At 46.0% G+C, this 17307-nt stretch overlaps 1 protein-coding gene across 10 annotated transcripts in view; it reads left to right on the forward strand.

The window, feature by feature from the left end:
• The window catches only part of ADGRB2 (adhesion G protein-coupled receptor B2), a 160342-nt gene that overhangs the window by 33241 nt on the left and 109794 nt on the right, over positions 1-17307 (forward strand). For all 10 annotated transcript variants that reach the window (XM_083511561.1, XM_083511562.1, XM_083511559.1 and 7 more), the window contains exon 2: positions 12006-12801. In XM_083511561.1, the coding sequence (XP_083367687.1) occupies positions 12021-12801 (781 nt within the window). In that variant the 5' untranslated portion in view covers positions 12006-12020. The remainder of the gene's footprint in view (positions 1-12005; positions 12802-17307) is intronic.

Raw genomic sequence — 17307 nt, forward strand, 5'->3', positions numbered from 1 at the left:
TCTAGTAGTGCAGACTTGGCTGCTCAGCCCATCTCTATTTTTTGCATCTATCTAATCCTGTAAATATTTTACTCTCTCTGTGTTTGTGTGGTGTAGCAGTAGGTTCCTTTCTCTGTTCCACTGTGTTTTTACCAGTGATTTGAGTTAAGTTTGCCAGCCATATGTTGTGAACTACAATTCCCATCTTCCTAGACCATTGGCCATGATGGCTGGAGCTGATGGGAGCTGAAGTCCAGTAACAACTGGAGAACACCCAGGTTGAAGAAAGTTGGGCTAGACTGGGTGATTGCTGATTGTAAATCCCTTTGGGGCCATGAAGCTCGTTGAGTGATCCTGAGCCAGCAGGCATTAAAGGGGCAGGCATTAAAGGGGAGAAACCCAGTGCATGTCGCCTTCTTCACCTTGGAGGAAAGATGGGACACATACAGACAGACATATCTGTGTGCCACTTTACTATAGTTAAAGCCATGCTCAAGGAGGTTTATAATATGCGGGGGACAGGACATAATTACAAATAACAAAAGCGGACATAAATAAATAAATAAATAAATAAATAAATAAATAAGACACATCAAAAAGTGCATGACCAAATTGAATGATTTCCACATAAATAATAGTAAGATCTAAAAAGAGAGATACACAAAATTAATAACAGCAGCAGCAACAAAACCCAATACCCCAACAGAAGAGTCTATTATGTTTTTATATGTGTTGGAATTTGCTCTGAGTGGCTGGGGCAACTCAGCCAGATGGGTTGGGTATAAATAATAAAATTATTGTTATTAAATTATTACCAGACACAGCTTCTCCATTCAGTCAGAGCCCTGCCCTCCGAGGCCAGGTGCAAAAAGGCCTGCAAGGCAGGGAGCAGGTCTTCCAGGTCTCACAGGCAAGAGGGGCTCAACTGCAGTGAAATAATAGTTGGATCTCTCTAACTATTAAGAGTTTCAGGGAGATACTTCTTTGCTCCTCTGTGTCTTTGGGGGCTGCCTTCTTGAGTTTGGAGCATCTCCAAATAATTGCTCTATTGCCCCCTTGGTCCCTTCTGCTGTATTGGATTGCCAGTCCCAATCTCCCTGGTGTGCAAGGGCTGAGCAGGCATGAATGGAGGGGAATTGATTTTCTTATCTCTTTGGATCTCCCTCCAGCCCTTTCCCTCCACCTCTCTGCAGACCTTCGACCCCTCCTTGGCACCACTTTACCTTCTCCACACGTCTCTTTGCAACTGTGTGGCTCCAAGGTGGCCTTAAACCCATTATGTATTCAGAGCCCTGACTTAAGAAGGCAGCCCCAGCCTCATTACTTTATTAATGAGTTATCAAAAAGCTGTTTGAAGGCTAAAAGGCTCTGCATGTTGGATTATTTTCCAGAAATCAAGTATCCCCTCCAAAAAAGATCCTTTAGCCTTGCTTTAAAAAACAAAAAAGCCTTGGAAGCATCCTTACTTCTGTAGGTGCTGGTGTGGGGAAGGTGTGCTCATAGGTTTCCATTCCCCATGTTATTCAGCACCCTTTGCAGATTTTTTTTTCTTAAAAAATTCTAAGGCAGGGGTGACTATCCTTTGGCCTTCCAGGTGTTACTGGACTACAACTCCCATAATCCCTGACTGTTGGTCATGCTGGTGGGGGCTGATGGGTATCAGAGTCCAACAACACTTGAAGATCACATGCTCCTTGACCCTGGTCTAAGGCGTCAGCTGACTTACTATACCCTCCTGCCCACCTGAAACTAATGAGTTGGGACGAGAAATGGGGCCCTGGTTAATTCAGGGGCTGTCAAAACAATCTTAAAAACATCTGATTCATCCAATGAATGCGTTTAAAAATAACCTTTAGCTGAAGTAGGCTGGTACTTGAGATGAAATGAATTTGCTTCCCAAAAAATTCCTCCCAATTTTGATGTCTAATCTAGTATTCATCAGGTGTTTTCTGACTATTTCTGTATTAGTCTGCATATTCACCAAATATTAGATCTCTTTTTATTTTATTGCAGTCTGGGTTAAACCACAGAGCCTAGGACTTGCTGATCAGAAGCTCGGCAGTTCGAATCCCCGCGATGGGGTGAGCTCCCGTTGCTCTGTCCCCGCTCCTGCCAACCTAGCAGTTCAAAAGCACGTCAAAGTGCAAGTAGATAAATAGGTACCGCTCCGACAGGAAGGTAAACAGCGTTTCCATGCGCTGCTCTGGTTTGCCAGAAGTGGCTTAGTCATGCTGGCCACATGACCTGGAAGCTGTACGCCGGCTCCCTTGGCCAATAAAGTGAGATGAGCGCCACAACCCCAGAGTTGGCCACGACTGGACCTAATGGTCAGGGGTCCCCTTTACCTTTACCTTTAACATTTGACAGTACTGAAGGGCTGACAGTCAGTGGCTTTCAAGAGTCCATGGTATTCAATGACAGGCATGTGATCATTTTTAGTAGTAACAATTTAAGGCTTCAGAGATTTCATATTTGACAGGGCCACCATACTCGAGAGATGCCAATGAGTCTGACACAGTCAAATGCCAGGGTTTTTCTGGCAAAATTAAACTAGTTTCCAGTCCCTGGTGATCCCCCTCTCTTGGTCATTTATGATTGACACTGTGAGCATCCCTAAAGCTCCGCCTCTTCATCTGCACAGCCATATTCTGGGTTCTTTTCCATTCATGATGCTTGGTGTAAAGTTGGGAACCAGCTGTGCATATATTGGGAGAGCAGGGGGAAATGTGGAGTGCTGCTGTATGTTTTATTTCCCTGACAACAGCTTTGCATTCAGAGTACACCTGAGCATTCATATGGAAATTAGAATGAATTTAAATACAATTACAAGAAGCATTGTGTCACAACAGGGCTGCATTCCATGTAACAGCATGCTCAAAAGGCAGAAGTAAGAACGTCCGTAAACCTTCCTTCCGAATGCCTTTGGGAAATAGTTTACTCCATTTGCTAGGATATAAAGTGCTTTGTAAGAAAATGACAACTGAAAGTTCTTGGCGGAAGGTGGTGATTTTTCAGATGACGCTCCAGGGAGCCTGACGGTTCCTCAGAAATTTATCAAGGGTTCCTCAAGGAGAGGATCAGTAATGGCGGACGAACTTCCCTGGAAGACGGTTTATGTGCTGCTGCCAATCTCCCATAGCAGCACACAGTATCTCTGGCAATATTCACAGCACACTCCCTGCTCACTCAGAACAGTGGCACTGCACTGGCCAATATCCCCTGTGAGCAGAGGGTGCCACCTCAAGCACTTCCCAGAATCCTCTGCAACCCACAGACATTCCATATCCACCACAAATTTTGGTCTCTGGCTCAAGATCTGGGGTGAGAAACCTTTTTTCATGCTGAGGGCAGCATGCACTTTTCCTGAGGGGTGCATGCCAGCAATGGGCAGTGCCAGAGACAAAAGTAAGCACAGCAACAGATGAGGCTCTTTCCTTTCTAGAGTAGGCTACATCCCAGTCATGCAGCAACCAGTATTTTCGATATATGTACATCTAGTAGTCGATGGCATGGTGGGGCGGAGACACTTACCTGACCTCCCAGACGTTGAGTTGCTGCAGATTAGCAGGAGAGAGGAGGGTGAGTCAGTGAGGAGGGGTGCACAGTTCCAACACACCAGCAGAAGCGCCTGGTTGGTGCACCAGTGCATTTGCACTGCATCGGCCTCGTAGTGCCTTTCCTGGTAAAAAGTCAGGTAAGCCCCTCTACCCCATCACACTGTCCAATTCAGTGTGGGAATGTTCAGGGTGGCAGGAGAGGATATATTGTTTATTAATATCCTTCCTAACTTGTGCTAGTAAGTTACTTTACTTAGCAGAGTTACATCCCCCTTTTTACATGCACAGCAGATAGCTGGTTGCAGGCTCGTGTGAGCCTCTCACTACTATACAATTCAATCTGTCTCAGATTGAATTGTATGTTCCTGGTAAGTTCCCTTGAATCCCTCTTAAAAGAATAAAGACGCCACAATCTTATTCAAAATCAATAAAAGAAGTTTACTTACATCAGTTCACAGTTGGATCCCTGAAAGCAGACTTAATTACAAATATGTACATGTGGATCTACCCCATATGGGGGAATAATCCCAGTGCTTCTGCTAGCTGATAGCTAACAGAGCAGTTCTAGCTAAAAAGTGCTCAAACGAAGAAGAAAGTCAAAAAGAAAGAGGAGGTGCTGCATGACTCGTCCTTTTGTTACCTGGACAGGTTAGGTCATGCCCACCTTCTATCACATACAAAAGGAAGGTGGCTCCAGCCAGGAGGAACAGGAAGTTTCGACTGGCTGGACCAAACTTTCCCTCTCATGTCTTTTCTAGCATTACTAGGAATGTTGTATTTGACTGCCTCTCTTGGATCACATCCCACATTCAGCATCTTCTCTTCTTCCAAGCAGGCATCATGACAGGGTCAAGGACAAATCCTCACCAGGCAAAAGTGCTCAAAGAGGACTTGGAGCAGGGCCAGTGAGGGTGACAGCCTGGACGAGTGGGCATAGGACCACAAGAAGCTGTTCTCCACCAAGTCAGGCTTTTGGTCCATCAAGCTCTCCAGGGTTTCAAGCAGGAGTCTTTCCCATCAGTACTTTGAGGCACCAAGAATCTGATAACTTCTGCATGCTAAGTATGTGCTTTGCCACAAAGCTATGGCCCTTTCCCAATGGCCTGTGGAGACCCCTGGCGGCTATAAGGCTGCATTCAGGACAGAGGCCTTTCACCCCAGTTCTAGATGTATTGATTCTTATTTGATTAGGAGAACTTGCTGAATCAGGCCAGTGGCCCACCAAGTCCAGCATCCTGTTCTCACAGTGGCCAACCAGATGCCTGTGGGACACCAGCAAGCAGGATTTGAGGACACGAGCCACTCCCCTTCTGTGGTTTCCTGCAGCTGGTATTCAGAAGTATTTACTGCCTCTGACTGTAGAGACAGAGCATAGCCAACATGGCTAGTAGCCATTGATGAATTTGTCCTCTCCTTTTTTAAAGCCACCCAAGTTGGTGGCCATCACTGCCTCCTGCGACAGCAAGTTGTTGTGTCTGTGCTGTTGTGTCTTATTAATTGTGTGGAAGCACACAGCTCAGGGTAACAAGCCTGCCACAGCTCCATTGACCCCTGAGCTGAAGTCAAGGTGTTCGTTAAAAGACCCTCCAAGGATTAATTAGACTGCCTGACCAATAAAGGAGAAGTGATCCCCTTGCTCCTGTCCTTGAACCAAGATGCAGCCATTAATTTGTGTCTATAGAGAGAAATCAGGTTGAGGGGTGGACCAGGATGTGACCACAGAAGAAAAATCTCTCTCTCTACATGCTTAGCAGGAACAGGTGGCATAGCAGGGGAAAATCTCTATCACAACCCTTAACATTTATAATTCCCTGTTGACACATATCTAAAATTCAAAGTCAGTGCTTGAAGATGTGGAGCAAGGCAGGGCAAGTTTGCAGCAGGCTCGGAATGTAAGATGTACGATTGCTATGTGAACGGTTACACAATGGCAGCCTGTGCTGCTATTTCACATCTGTTCCATTGCCAGCAGTGTGATGGTTTTTCCTCCAAGAACACAAGCACCACAGTCTCTTCCTAAGGAGCTTAGTTTAGGGAATCAGGTCCTGGACAAATCCACCTTTCTTTGATGTGTTGCCAGGTCCCCCAATGACCAATCCAGAGAGGAATGTGGTGGGAGGAATAATTTTGGAACCACATTGAGGGATGGTGATTTGGGCCTTCCACGCACACCACTTCATCTCCCCAGCAGCCCAAAAGGTCTGGCTATGGTTCCCCTAATCCATAAGGGAACAGGCTCCATGGACATGCTTGGAGACACTTTGTGTTTCACAATTACTTCATTTCCCTTATTATTCAATGTTTTAAAAGCTGGCATCAGTCATTCAAAAGCAAGTTGAACCCGAGAACTAATAACCTTCTGCTCAGAGCCAGTGTGGTGTAGTGGTTAAGAGCGGTAGTCTCCTAATCTGGGGAACCGGGTTCGCGTCTCCGCTCCTCCACATGCAGCTGCTGGGTGACCTTGGGCCAGTCACACTTCTTTGAAGTCTCTCAGCCCCACTCACCTCAGAGAGTGTTTGTTGTGGGGGAGGAAGGGAAAGGAGAATGTTAGCCGCTTTGAGACTCCTTAAAGGGAGTGAAAGGCGGGATATCAAATCCAAACTCTTCTTCTTCTTCTTCTTCAAGTCCTGTTGATGGGACCATCTTCATAGCACTAGAACAAAATAAAAGCCCTGTTGGATCTGGCCACAAAGCCCTTTTGGCTGCTGACAACTTACTCGAGATGCCCCAAGAAGACCATGAAGAAAAGAGTCCTTTCTTGTTGTTTTCTCCCTAGCAGTCAGTATTTAGAGGCAGACTGCCTTGGATCATGGAAGTTCTATTGACTTCTCATCATGACTGATAGTCATTAATAGACCTATGCTCCCTGGCTCTCTTTCTCCCTAATTCAAGGATGGGGAGTCTGGCTCTCTGGATGTTGCTGGGCTCCAACTCCCAGCATCACTGTCCACTGGCTGTCCTGGGAGTCGGAATCCAACAACATCTGGAAGGGCCTCAGGTACCCCAGCCCTGCTCTGACTTCACCTCCATCCCCCTGAAGGCCATCTAAGCTAGGCAAGGGAGGTCTGCTCTGCTCCCACACTGCTTATTTCTCATGCTTGCATGCACATTTTTCAACGTGGCTGCCTCCTTGACAGCAGCTCATTTGTCTCAGTGTCAGGAACTACCTTTCAGGCTCTAAATTTAGAAGGAGAGGTGCTTCTGTTTCTGTGGGGCTCCTGTGTGCAGGATACACCCTCTTTCACGCTCCCCGGGCTATTTCTGCTCGCCACTGCCTAGTAGCAACATAGCAGGTGCAGGCTGAGTGTGACAGTTTGTTGGGGAGCCGAGGGCTCCGCAGAGACAGTGGACTGCCAGAGCCTCTGGTTCAATCCTGCTTTGGGGCTATTTTGATTGGGTGGGTTGAGTGGTGAGGAAAGAAAGTAGTGTGGTGCAGTGGTTTCAATGTAGGACTAAAACTTGGGAGTTCAAACACGGGTGGAGGGAAGTACTGGGTTGTGGGGGAGGGAGGTGAAGAGATTAATTGAAATTGTTAAAGATTGGTATAGGATTTAAGAGATTTAAATTTTTATAAAGATTCTATAAGGAAAGCAGAAAGCAAGAAATATCAAGTAAATATCAAGTATCGGAGAGGAGATCAGTGTAAATGAAAACATGAGACTTATGGTTTTGTTACATATGATTTTATTTTGGGGTTGTCTGCTTATTTTGGAATTGTTTGCTATAAAGAATGTATGTTATGTGAATAAAATAATAAAGGATTTGGAAAAAATTAAAAATAATAAAAATAAGACTTGGGAGTTCGAATCCCTGCTCAGCCATGAAGTTCACAGCCATGAAGTAACCTTGGGCCATTCACAGTCTCTCAAGTCTAGTCTGGCTCTCATGGGGTTGTTGTGAGTATAAAATAGGTTGAAGAGAACCATGCTCTTTGAGCTCTTCGGTTGAAAGGTGGGGTATAAAGGCAATAAAACAAATAAAACAATAAATACAGAGCTGGAGCCCTTCATGTCTGGACACAATACTGGATTCGATTTGTAGCAGACCTACTGGAGTGGCTTGTAAGGCCAACTGGGGCAGAGGCTGGCCTAACCTGTGTGATATCCCAAGCACAGTGTGGCCCAAAGATGTCCATGTGTATGCATAGATGGAAATGTAGACACCATAGAATTGTGGAGCTACAAGGGACTATGAGGGCCATCTAGTCCATCCCCTGCAATGCAGGAATCTTTTTGCCCTATCTTGGACTCAAACTCACGATCCTCAGTTTAAGAGTCATACGCTCTACTGGCTGAGCTAAAAGGGGCTGCGTGTTGGTGTCTGGGTGTGCTAAGATGAGCCAGGCTTTCTAGTCGGGCCAATAATCTGTTTGGCAAATGAATCATTCTGGTTTGAGATATGGGTTCAGGATTCCATAGGCCTGGCTCTCCTTGCAACTCTCCCTGCTTCTTTTGGGCGTAGGGGTTGCCCTCTCTGCCTCCCTAGACTCTGCTGCCCCTACCACCACCCCATGCACAATGCTCTGCCTCAATCACACCACACAAGTTCCATAATTTCAAGTGATAATTTTTGCATGCATGCATATTCCATTACAGTTAAAAGGTGAGAAGCCTGTATTGTGTCTTGGTGAAATGTATCCAATTCATCTCTTCCTCATTGGAATTAATTCTTTTTTCTTTTCCCCCTTCCCCTCCCTTCCAGAATTTCCGATAATTTTGCAGTTCCCACAATTTGCAGTTGCAGACCCTGCAGATTTCACCTTTTATCTTTCTTGGGGTGAAGAGGCAACTCTAGCCTGGCTCTCATTTTGTGTCTGCACAGGGGGCAGCATGAGTTGTGGCCCTAGATGATGGAATTGCTGAACTTGAGCCCCATGCCCTCTTCGGAGGAGCAAGGCAAGTGAGAGGTGACATGGGAGAAGTACATGGCTTGGAGAAAGAAAAGTTTCAGGACAAATTAAAGAAAGTTCTTTTTTATTCAGAACGTAGTTGAACTATGGAACTCTCTCCCACAGGAGGCAGTGAAGGCTACCAACTTTTAGACAAATTCATGGAGAAGTAGGCTATCAACAGATACTAGCCATGATTGCTATCTTCTGCATCCATGGCTGAAGACAGGAATGCTTCTGAAAACTTGTTTGCTGGAAACCATTGGAGGAGATCACTCTTGTGTTTGGGTCCTATTTGTGGGCTTCCCATAGTCGTCTGGTTGGCCACTGTGAGAACTGGATGCTGGACTAGAAGGTTTGGCCTGATCCAGCAGGCTATTCTTTTGTTCTTTAGCTGATGGACTTTGCACACGGACTCTCAGGGCAGAAAAATCAGTGGAGCTGGGTACCCAGACATTTAAAGCAACTCTGGTGCTTCCTCCTGAAAAATGATTTTATGCTGGTGCCCTGGCACTGGAATTGCTTCTTTCAACAGCCATTCTGCTGTTGGGAATTCTGCTGGGTTTCCATTCCCTCCCTGGATTGGGAAACCTCTCAGCTTCCCGACTCCACATCCTGCAGGGTTTATGAGGCTGAGGTCTGGCTCTTTATGACTCTATAAACAGCACTTACCCGTGGCCAGCTTGTTCGCACTTAACGGCTTTGTAGATTAAAACGAAAATGCGGCAAGGGGGGGGGGGTGGGGAGAGAAGAGAAGAGAATTCTAGAGGGTGAGTGTAAATGGGTTGTTCCTCTGTACAGAAGAGACGACACTCCCCAAACCGTGAGAAATTATGTTATGGTCTCTGCAGTTTGGCTAACTGGTGTTTAGAAGCCTAGGCTTGCATGCTTTTCAGATCACACTGACCTCCTTCATGCTTCAGTATTGATGCTGGAGCAGTGGCAAGGAAGGAGGTGATTGCTGTGATACCCATCTGGGCAGGTAGCAAAGTTGTACTTCCTTTAACCACAAAGAAGGAAACTCTAGCAAGGAATTGGGTTGATCCACAGCTAGAAGAAAATATCCTGTGGGATTGTACCTCCTGGGATTGTACCTCTTGAAGATGGAGGTGGATGTGGAGCATTTCATGTGTGTCATTCTCCCCCTCCCCCAGTCAAACATTCCCTAAAGGAAATCAGGGAGAAAGAAGCTAGCCTCATGTTGTTTTTGCCATGTTAGTTTTCTGAGTACCCCTCACCCCTTCCGTGGAGAGTATGCAGTCATGCTGTCTCTCACTTGCTTTCTGAAGTGGCACAGTCCTCAGAAGGGCAGTACCACATAACGTATCATTATGTGATAATATTAGGGTTGTCATATATCTGGAATTTTCTGGACATAGCCGATATTCAGCCCCCTTAAGCAGCTCAACAACTTTTGGGTCCGGAATTTTCACTTTTTCAAATATGGCAACCCTATGATAGCTCAACAATTAGTCATAGGCAGCCCCCCCCCCCCCAATTCAAAGCATCCAGGGACAAATTCCTTGCTGTCTCTGCAAAAGTCATATTTCCTGACCAGAAAGAGGCAAGCTGAGAAAGAGGCTTGTACAGAGAAACAACAGGCAGCCATCTCAGAGGGTGGGGTGCATTTACCGTTTTTTGCAGTGTAAAAATACATGGGGGGGGTGAGTGTGAAATGTGGTTCCAAAATACATTTGTGTGTGTGTTTGGGGGATGGGGCTTGAAGGAGGCAGACGTTTGGTTTCTGTTACTCAGCTGTGAGCAAAATACAATTTGCACATGCTTAGAGTTTTTTCCATTAATAATAATGATGAACTAAAGATGCTGTTATTTTAGGCCCAGCAAGACTTTACACAGAGGGAGACAGAGTTGGATATCTGAATATGGCAGGGATGGAGTGGGGGGGGGGACCCTGCTCTTGCTGGCACATTCAGGTCTTTCTACCTGCTCCTTGCATTCCTGGAGGGATGGGGAGAATTCATTTTGTTCACATTTAATGCAATTATGCCTTATTTGCACTTCCCAAGCCAAAACACAAAGCAAAACACCACTGCCCTTCAAAATGCACACCCCTCAAACAAACAGAAAAAGTGCCAATAGCCACAGTGCCCCTATGTGTTGCTTTAATGGGGCTGTTTTATCACACATTTTAATAATGATCAGTTTTATAGTAATATCTTAATGGGTATATTCTATTGTTTTAAATATGCTGTGTTTTCAATTCTTCTGTATTTTAACAATGTTGTGCAATCAGTATTTATGTCTTGTTAAACTGCTTAGAAACCGTCTGGGCATTAAGTGGCCTAGGAATCAATTAATAATAATTATAAGTATTGTGCAATAGTTGTGTACAAAAATATGTATGCGGGAAGGAATGCATGCAAAGCATGTCCACATTTTTGTGCAGAATTTTAAAAATGAAAATTGCAAACAGATGTACATATTGGGCAACCTGAACCTAAGCTTGGTAAAATGGCAAGCCAAGAAGAACCAAAATTGACAATTCTGTCCATTGTTACATTTCAGACAGCGAGGCTCCAGCTTGCCCCAAAGCCACAGCCTTTCTCCAGAGTTGGGATTTCCCCCCTCTAAGGACAGCCTGCCAGTTGCTGTGGTTCCAGGGTTAGCAGAAAGCACAGCCCACCCCTGACCATTATTTTTCAGCTCTAGCCCCCTTTTGCACCTTCAGCTTCCTGTGTTTCAGGGCTGGGTTGCAGGCCTTGGGGTGGGAGATAAATTCCATTCACTGCAAATTTATGGGCAACCCTGTCTAATTCAAATTCTCTGAAACATAGCAACCCTTCAAAATTCATGCTTTTTTTGAATTTTTCAATGTGGTTCTCTAGCCCAGTGTTCCCCAACCTTGGGCCTCCAGCTGTTTTTGGACTACAATTCCCATCATCCTTGACTACTGGTATTGCTAGCAAGGGATGATGGGAGTTGTAGTCCAAAAACAGCTGGAGGCCCAAGGTTGGGGAACACTGCTCTAGCCACTCAATGTGTATGAAATTGCATATGCAAGTGTGCATTAAAATGCATGTGAAAATAACATACCACAAATGCATTATATAAGTGAAATTTCATTTGCAAAAATGTGTATATAAGGCCAAACTACAAAGAAGGGCATGTATACAGTGGTACCTCGGGTTAAGTACTTAAATCATTCCGGAGGTCCGTTCTTAACCTGAAACTGTTCTTAACCTGAAGCACCACTTTAGCTAATGGGGCCTCCTGCTGCCGCTGCACCGCTGGAGCACAATTTCTGTTCTCATCCTGAAGCAAAGTTCTTAACTTGAGGTACTATTTCTGGGTTAGCGGAGTCTGTAACCTGAAGTGTATGTTACCTGAGGTACCAGTGTATTAGGAGAAATCAGCAGCAAAATGCTGCCAAATTTCCAGAAGAACATTAAAAAAGACAATCTGCAAACTGGTATGAAAATGTGGAGAAATGAACTGGAAAATTGCTAAGCGGAAGAAACCAAAATAGTCAGATTTGAACAACCCTAGACTTGCAACTTTGAAAATAGATTCCAGGGTTAAGACTCTTCCCCCAGTTAAACTTTTCTTTTTATTCTTTTAAGGGCAAATGTCATAGGATGAACCCTGCTGGACCACTCTTACTGTCTGTGATATCGTGTCTCCTGTGGCTGTCCCGGGGCTTTGACCCAGCTCCCAGCGCCTGCTCCGCCTTGGCCTCCGGGGTTCTCTACGGCTCCTTCTCACTGAAGGACCTCTTCCCCACCGTTTCCACTGGCTGCTCGTGGACCCTGGAGAACCCCGACCCCACCAAGTACTCCTTGTACCTCAGGTTCAACCGGGAGGAGCAGGTCTGCACCCACTACTCGCCCATGGTGCTGCCACTGGACCATTACCTCTCCAACGACACCTGCAGCCAGCCAGAAGTGACAGCCTCAACCCGGGAGGAAGAGGAGGAAGACGGAGGGGAGGTCAGGTTGGAGCTGTGCCAGGGAGGGGGCCCCTTCACCTTTTTCCACTTCGACAAGAACTTTGTGCAGCTGTGCCTGGCGGAGGAGCCTGAAGCGGCCACCCGGCTCCTGCCCCCTGAGGCCGTGGAGTTCCGCTTTGTGGAAGTCCTCCTGATCAACAACAACAACTCCAGCCAGTTCACCTGCAGCATCTTGTGCCGCTGGCTCGAAGAGTGCCTTCGCCTGGGCACCAGCCAATCCTGTGGCCTCTCACAAACCGGCTGCACCTGCCAGACCCCCCAGACCCTCCCGGCTCCTCCCCAATCCAACCAGACACTCTCCAATGCTCTGACACCACCGTCGACAAGCAGCAGCAGCAGCAGTGATTGCTGTGTGACCGAATTGCATTCTGGGAATGCGAATGATGTATACTCTCCGGAGATTAAATACGGTGAGTGTGGATGCATGGTACGGGGTTCAGGCATTGGGGAAATGGGTCCTGCAGTAAACGTCACAGAAAGGGTCGCTTGTGGAAGTCTCTGCCCTTTGTATGTTCAGAGTGCTTCAAATAATTTTGAATCACTCACTGGTTCTACTAATGACTGGTGTCAGGGATGAGCTGAAATGGGATTGGGACATATTTTGCAAAAGAATTTACCCCTTGCAATGGGTTTGGTGATAATGCTATTTACTTAAAAAATACTTGAGCAAAATATAACAATATTTGACCAGTCAACCATTCAAGTCTTTTTTTTATTATACCATGCCATGTGATGCATTGTGTAAAAGAAAGTGTGGACACTGAAGTATGGAGACTATGGAAGGGCTGACAGACATGCACAGCACATTTTGTTGGGTTGCACATCCAGGGAATATTTTTTAAAAAATTATTTCAAAAAAGGACAAAATAATAAACGGTAAAGGTAAAAAGGCAAAAGGCTAACAAAACAACCACAACATAAGTGGTCAAAAAGTCAAAACGAGATTTTTCCTCCAGAGAAAAAGACCAGTGCCAAGCTGACCAGAGGCAGGGCAGATCTGGAGGGCCAGGATGGTATCTCCTCCTCCTCCTCCTCCTCCTCCTCCTCCTCCTCCTCCTCCTCCTCCTTGCTTATGCACTACAAAAGCAGCTCCACATCCCCACCCATCTCTCTCCACAAAATGTGATAGTGGACCTCACATGGAGACAGCCATGAGACAGATACAGGCAAAGGAAAAACACTGGAATGGACCTGCAGCTTCTGCCTGTGTCCATCTCTGGAAGTGATGGTGGCGTGATTGGCTCCAGAAACAGCAGCCCCTCCTTTTCCCTTACTGCCGCTACTGCTAGAGCCGATCACCGCACCACTTCTTCCAGAAATGGACACAGGCAGAAGCTGCAGATCCACTCCAGATCCACTCCAGGCTTTTTATTCTGCCATTAACTCTCTGGCTGCTTCTCTCCCCCTGGTGCCTTTTGCCTTCCTCTCTCACTAGCCACCTCTTCCCTGGTCCATACCCTCTTCTCCTTGCCACAATCCATTGTTTTTGGAACAGGATGTGCCAGGGCACACCCAGCAAATCCTGTGCACACACCTATGGAAGGGCTAAACATTTGACCTGTTACTTGTGCAAATATCCTATATTTGTGTGTTGTGTGAATGGGATAAGGGCAAGCAGGGAGCTCCTGTGCCAAAGAAGTAAATACGGCTTGAATCCCTCTTCTGAAGGAGCTGAAGGGTGTTTTCTTGACAGCTCCATGAGTATTGGAGGCTGGATCTGTAGGTACCTTTGGCCCCACCCACCACTAGCATGTGCCCCCTCCCCAGAAAGTTCTCACAATGGTGTGTGGCCCTCAGATTGGAAAAACTTCCCCACCTCTACTTCAGTGCCATTAGTTAACTATGTCCTGTGTCAGAAAGATATATCTCATTTTTGTGTGTTACGGATGTGTTTTGTGGTCCTGAATTAACACCTTATGAGAGAAGGAGGGCAACGTCTCTCTCTAGTGCTCATATCTTCCGAGCTGGAAGGTGCCGCTTCTTAAGCGAGTCTTTTGCCCCAGCTGAGCCGCTCTTGCTTCTCCCCCGCTGACCTTCCACTCCCTGAGCTGGTGAGGAGGCAGAAGTGTGTGAGGAGGCCCTGTTGTCACTCTGCCTCGGCAGAGACATAGAAAACAATTTGCAGGGAAAATGACCCCTTTTCCCGTGGCAAATTACCCATGACTATGATGGCCCAGGTGCCTGTTATTCCAAGCCGGAATATAAAGGAGCTGCAATTCAGCCCGAGCAGACTATTAACCAGGCTGAATGAGGCCATTTGCTTGTTAGACGGTAGCGCAAGCTGAAAGTGGAATGAAACCTTATACTCTGGTTTCTCTTCAGATCGTATAAATCTTTTGCCTTTTTTGAAAGTGGAATGAAACCTTTTCTCTCTGGTCCAGCGGACGACCGCCTGTGAAGTGATTCCCTTGGGAAAAGGTTGTCCCTCCAGCTCCACACCCCACCCCGCCTGATCTGGAGCCCTCTCTTGCACACTGGCCTAAGTGTGCCAGCCCCCTCAAGGTGGGGTCTCTCAAATGACTTCCCTTCCTTTCTGGGAGGGAATTTGATCTTTGCAGATTCTAATACAAACCAATATGATCCTTATCTCCCGGACTAAACTGACAATCAGAACTTAGCTGCCCACTGGTTTTCTGCTCTTCCTATATGCTTCAACACAGCCCCTGACTCATAAAACATAGCAAAATACATTTTGAAACGTGTGTTTTGAGAAATGGGGGCATTATTTCTTTTAAACTGCTTCTAATTACTGTATTTTTATATGGTTGTGACGTGCCCTGAGACCTTTTAGTGAAGAATCCCATGAAGAGATAACTGACAGTCATTTTTTACCTTGAAGAAAGTGGCTCCTCCTCCTCTTCTTCCTTGACACGCCTTCCTTTACATGGTGGTGTATCTGGTACAGAGTGCCAGCCCCAGGGAAGCTTGCCGGACCCAATAAGCACCTACTTTTTATCCATACTCTTTGATTGCATAAACTGGTGGCTGCTTGTGACTTGTTGCAGCTGCGTGGCTGTGGTTTTGCCACTTCCCTTAGTTTCCAACATGCTTTTGACTGATAGTTGTTAGCTGATTTGAATTTTTTTGAAAAAAACACAACAATTATTATTTGAGGCCTTTATGTTGTGCTGTTGAGTGTTCAAAGTACATCACATCACATCACATGAACCCGGGGATCTTTACAACAGAGTTGGGCTGAATGTGGCCTGTGTAGGAGTGCCCTGTGACCTTTGCAGGTTGCCCCCCTGCCCTCTGACCTGCCCTCACTCACCTGACTTGCCACCAAATTCATTACAGTGACTCGCACTCTCCTCAGCCTCCTGAAAAGCTGTTTGGCAGGCTGCAGAGAACACAAGTAACATGTTTCTGTGGTGGGGGAGACATACTTCGCTCATCTCAGCTGCTCAACCCCAAAGCTCAGCGTGGAGTTCTGCCTTCTCTGCTGAGCTGCTGGGGCCGAGTGTCAGCGAGGAGAAATCTTCGGGGTGGGGTGGAGTGTGGGGAGAGTAATCTCCCAGCCTTCTGCTGCGGCAAGCATGTGGATAAATTTGCAATCGCCAGAGCCGCTATTGCTTTCGAAGGGCAGTAGCTTGAACTCTCCGTTACCTTCCTCAAATTATGTTTGACATTCAATTAAAACCCTGAGGCACCTGGACGTAAAACGTTAGTGTAGCTGGAAAGTCGCAGGGGTAATGTGTTTTTTTATACATTATTTTATTTGCAGAGTCATCAGACACTGGGCCAGAGGGAATTGGACTTGTCCTCGACTGCAGTTGTGGGGCGGTGGCAGGGGGTGGGGAAGAGAGGTGGATGAAAAAGAGCCAGGCTGGGGCTGGGCATCATGTAAGAGCTGAGTTTCAAGGAAGGTGTCTTGGCTAAGGATAGGGGAAAGATTCAGTTCTGCACAGATTCGAAAGCAAACCTGCCTAGTACAGTGGTACCTCGGGTTAAGTACTTATTTCGTTCCGGAGGTCCATTCTTAACCTGAAACTGTTCTTAACCTGAAGCACCACTTTAGCTAATGGGGCCTCCTGCTGCTGCCGTGCTGCCGGAGCATGATTTCTGTTCTTATCCTGAAGCAAAGTTCTTAACCTGAAGCACTATTTCTGGGTTAGCGGAGTTTGTAACCTGAAGCGTCTGTAACCCGAGGTACCACTGCACTCTCTTTCTTAAACAATGCACAGCCTGAAACTCAGTCATCTTTCAGAACTCACAGATCTCTTGATTTTGCAGTGTAGTTCTCTTTCCAAATAATGTGTGCACAGATTCATATACTAGGGTAAAGTGTGCATAAAAACACACATATTCGTGAAAAATATTAGGAAAAGTTATTTGCAATAAGGTATGTATTAGGGAAAAATATGGATGAATACTTTTTAAAAAATAATAATAATAATCACAAACAGATATAGAAAAGTAAGAAAATCAGGCAGAGGGCCTTCTCAGTAGTGGAGCTCACCCTGTGGAACACCCCCCCTCATCAAATGTCAAGGAGATGAGTGACTATATAACCTTTAGAGGACATCTGAAGGCAGCCCTGTATAGGTAATCTTGTTAATGTTTAATGTTTTATTATGTTTTTATATATTCTGGAAGACACCCAGAGTGGCTGGGAAAACCCAGTCAGATGGGTGGGGTACAAATAATAAATTATTATTAGTATTAACATTAGTTTTAGTAGCAGTATTAACTAAAATTGTCAGATTTGCCTGTCCGTACTATCAGTCTTGCAGAAATTTGAGATTATGCAAAACTGGACTTGTATTGAGTAGATTCAAGGAAAGTGGCAGGCAGGAGAAAGAGTCCTGGATGGAGCCCCAGACTGTAGGTCTCATTGTCTTATGTTTTGCTAGGGAAACAGCTACCAGACTTGGAGTGCCTCATCTCTTTCACTGGCAGCTTCCAAGTGGATGTGG

The sequence above is a fragment of the Podarcis liolepis genome (genome assembly GCF_965112155.1).
Source record: "Podarcis liolepis genome assembly, chromosome: 7".
NCBI classification, from domain to species: Eukaryota; Metazoa; Chordata; class Lepidosauria; order Squamata; family Lacertidae; genus Podarcis; species Podarcis liolepis.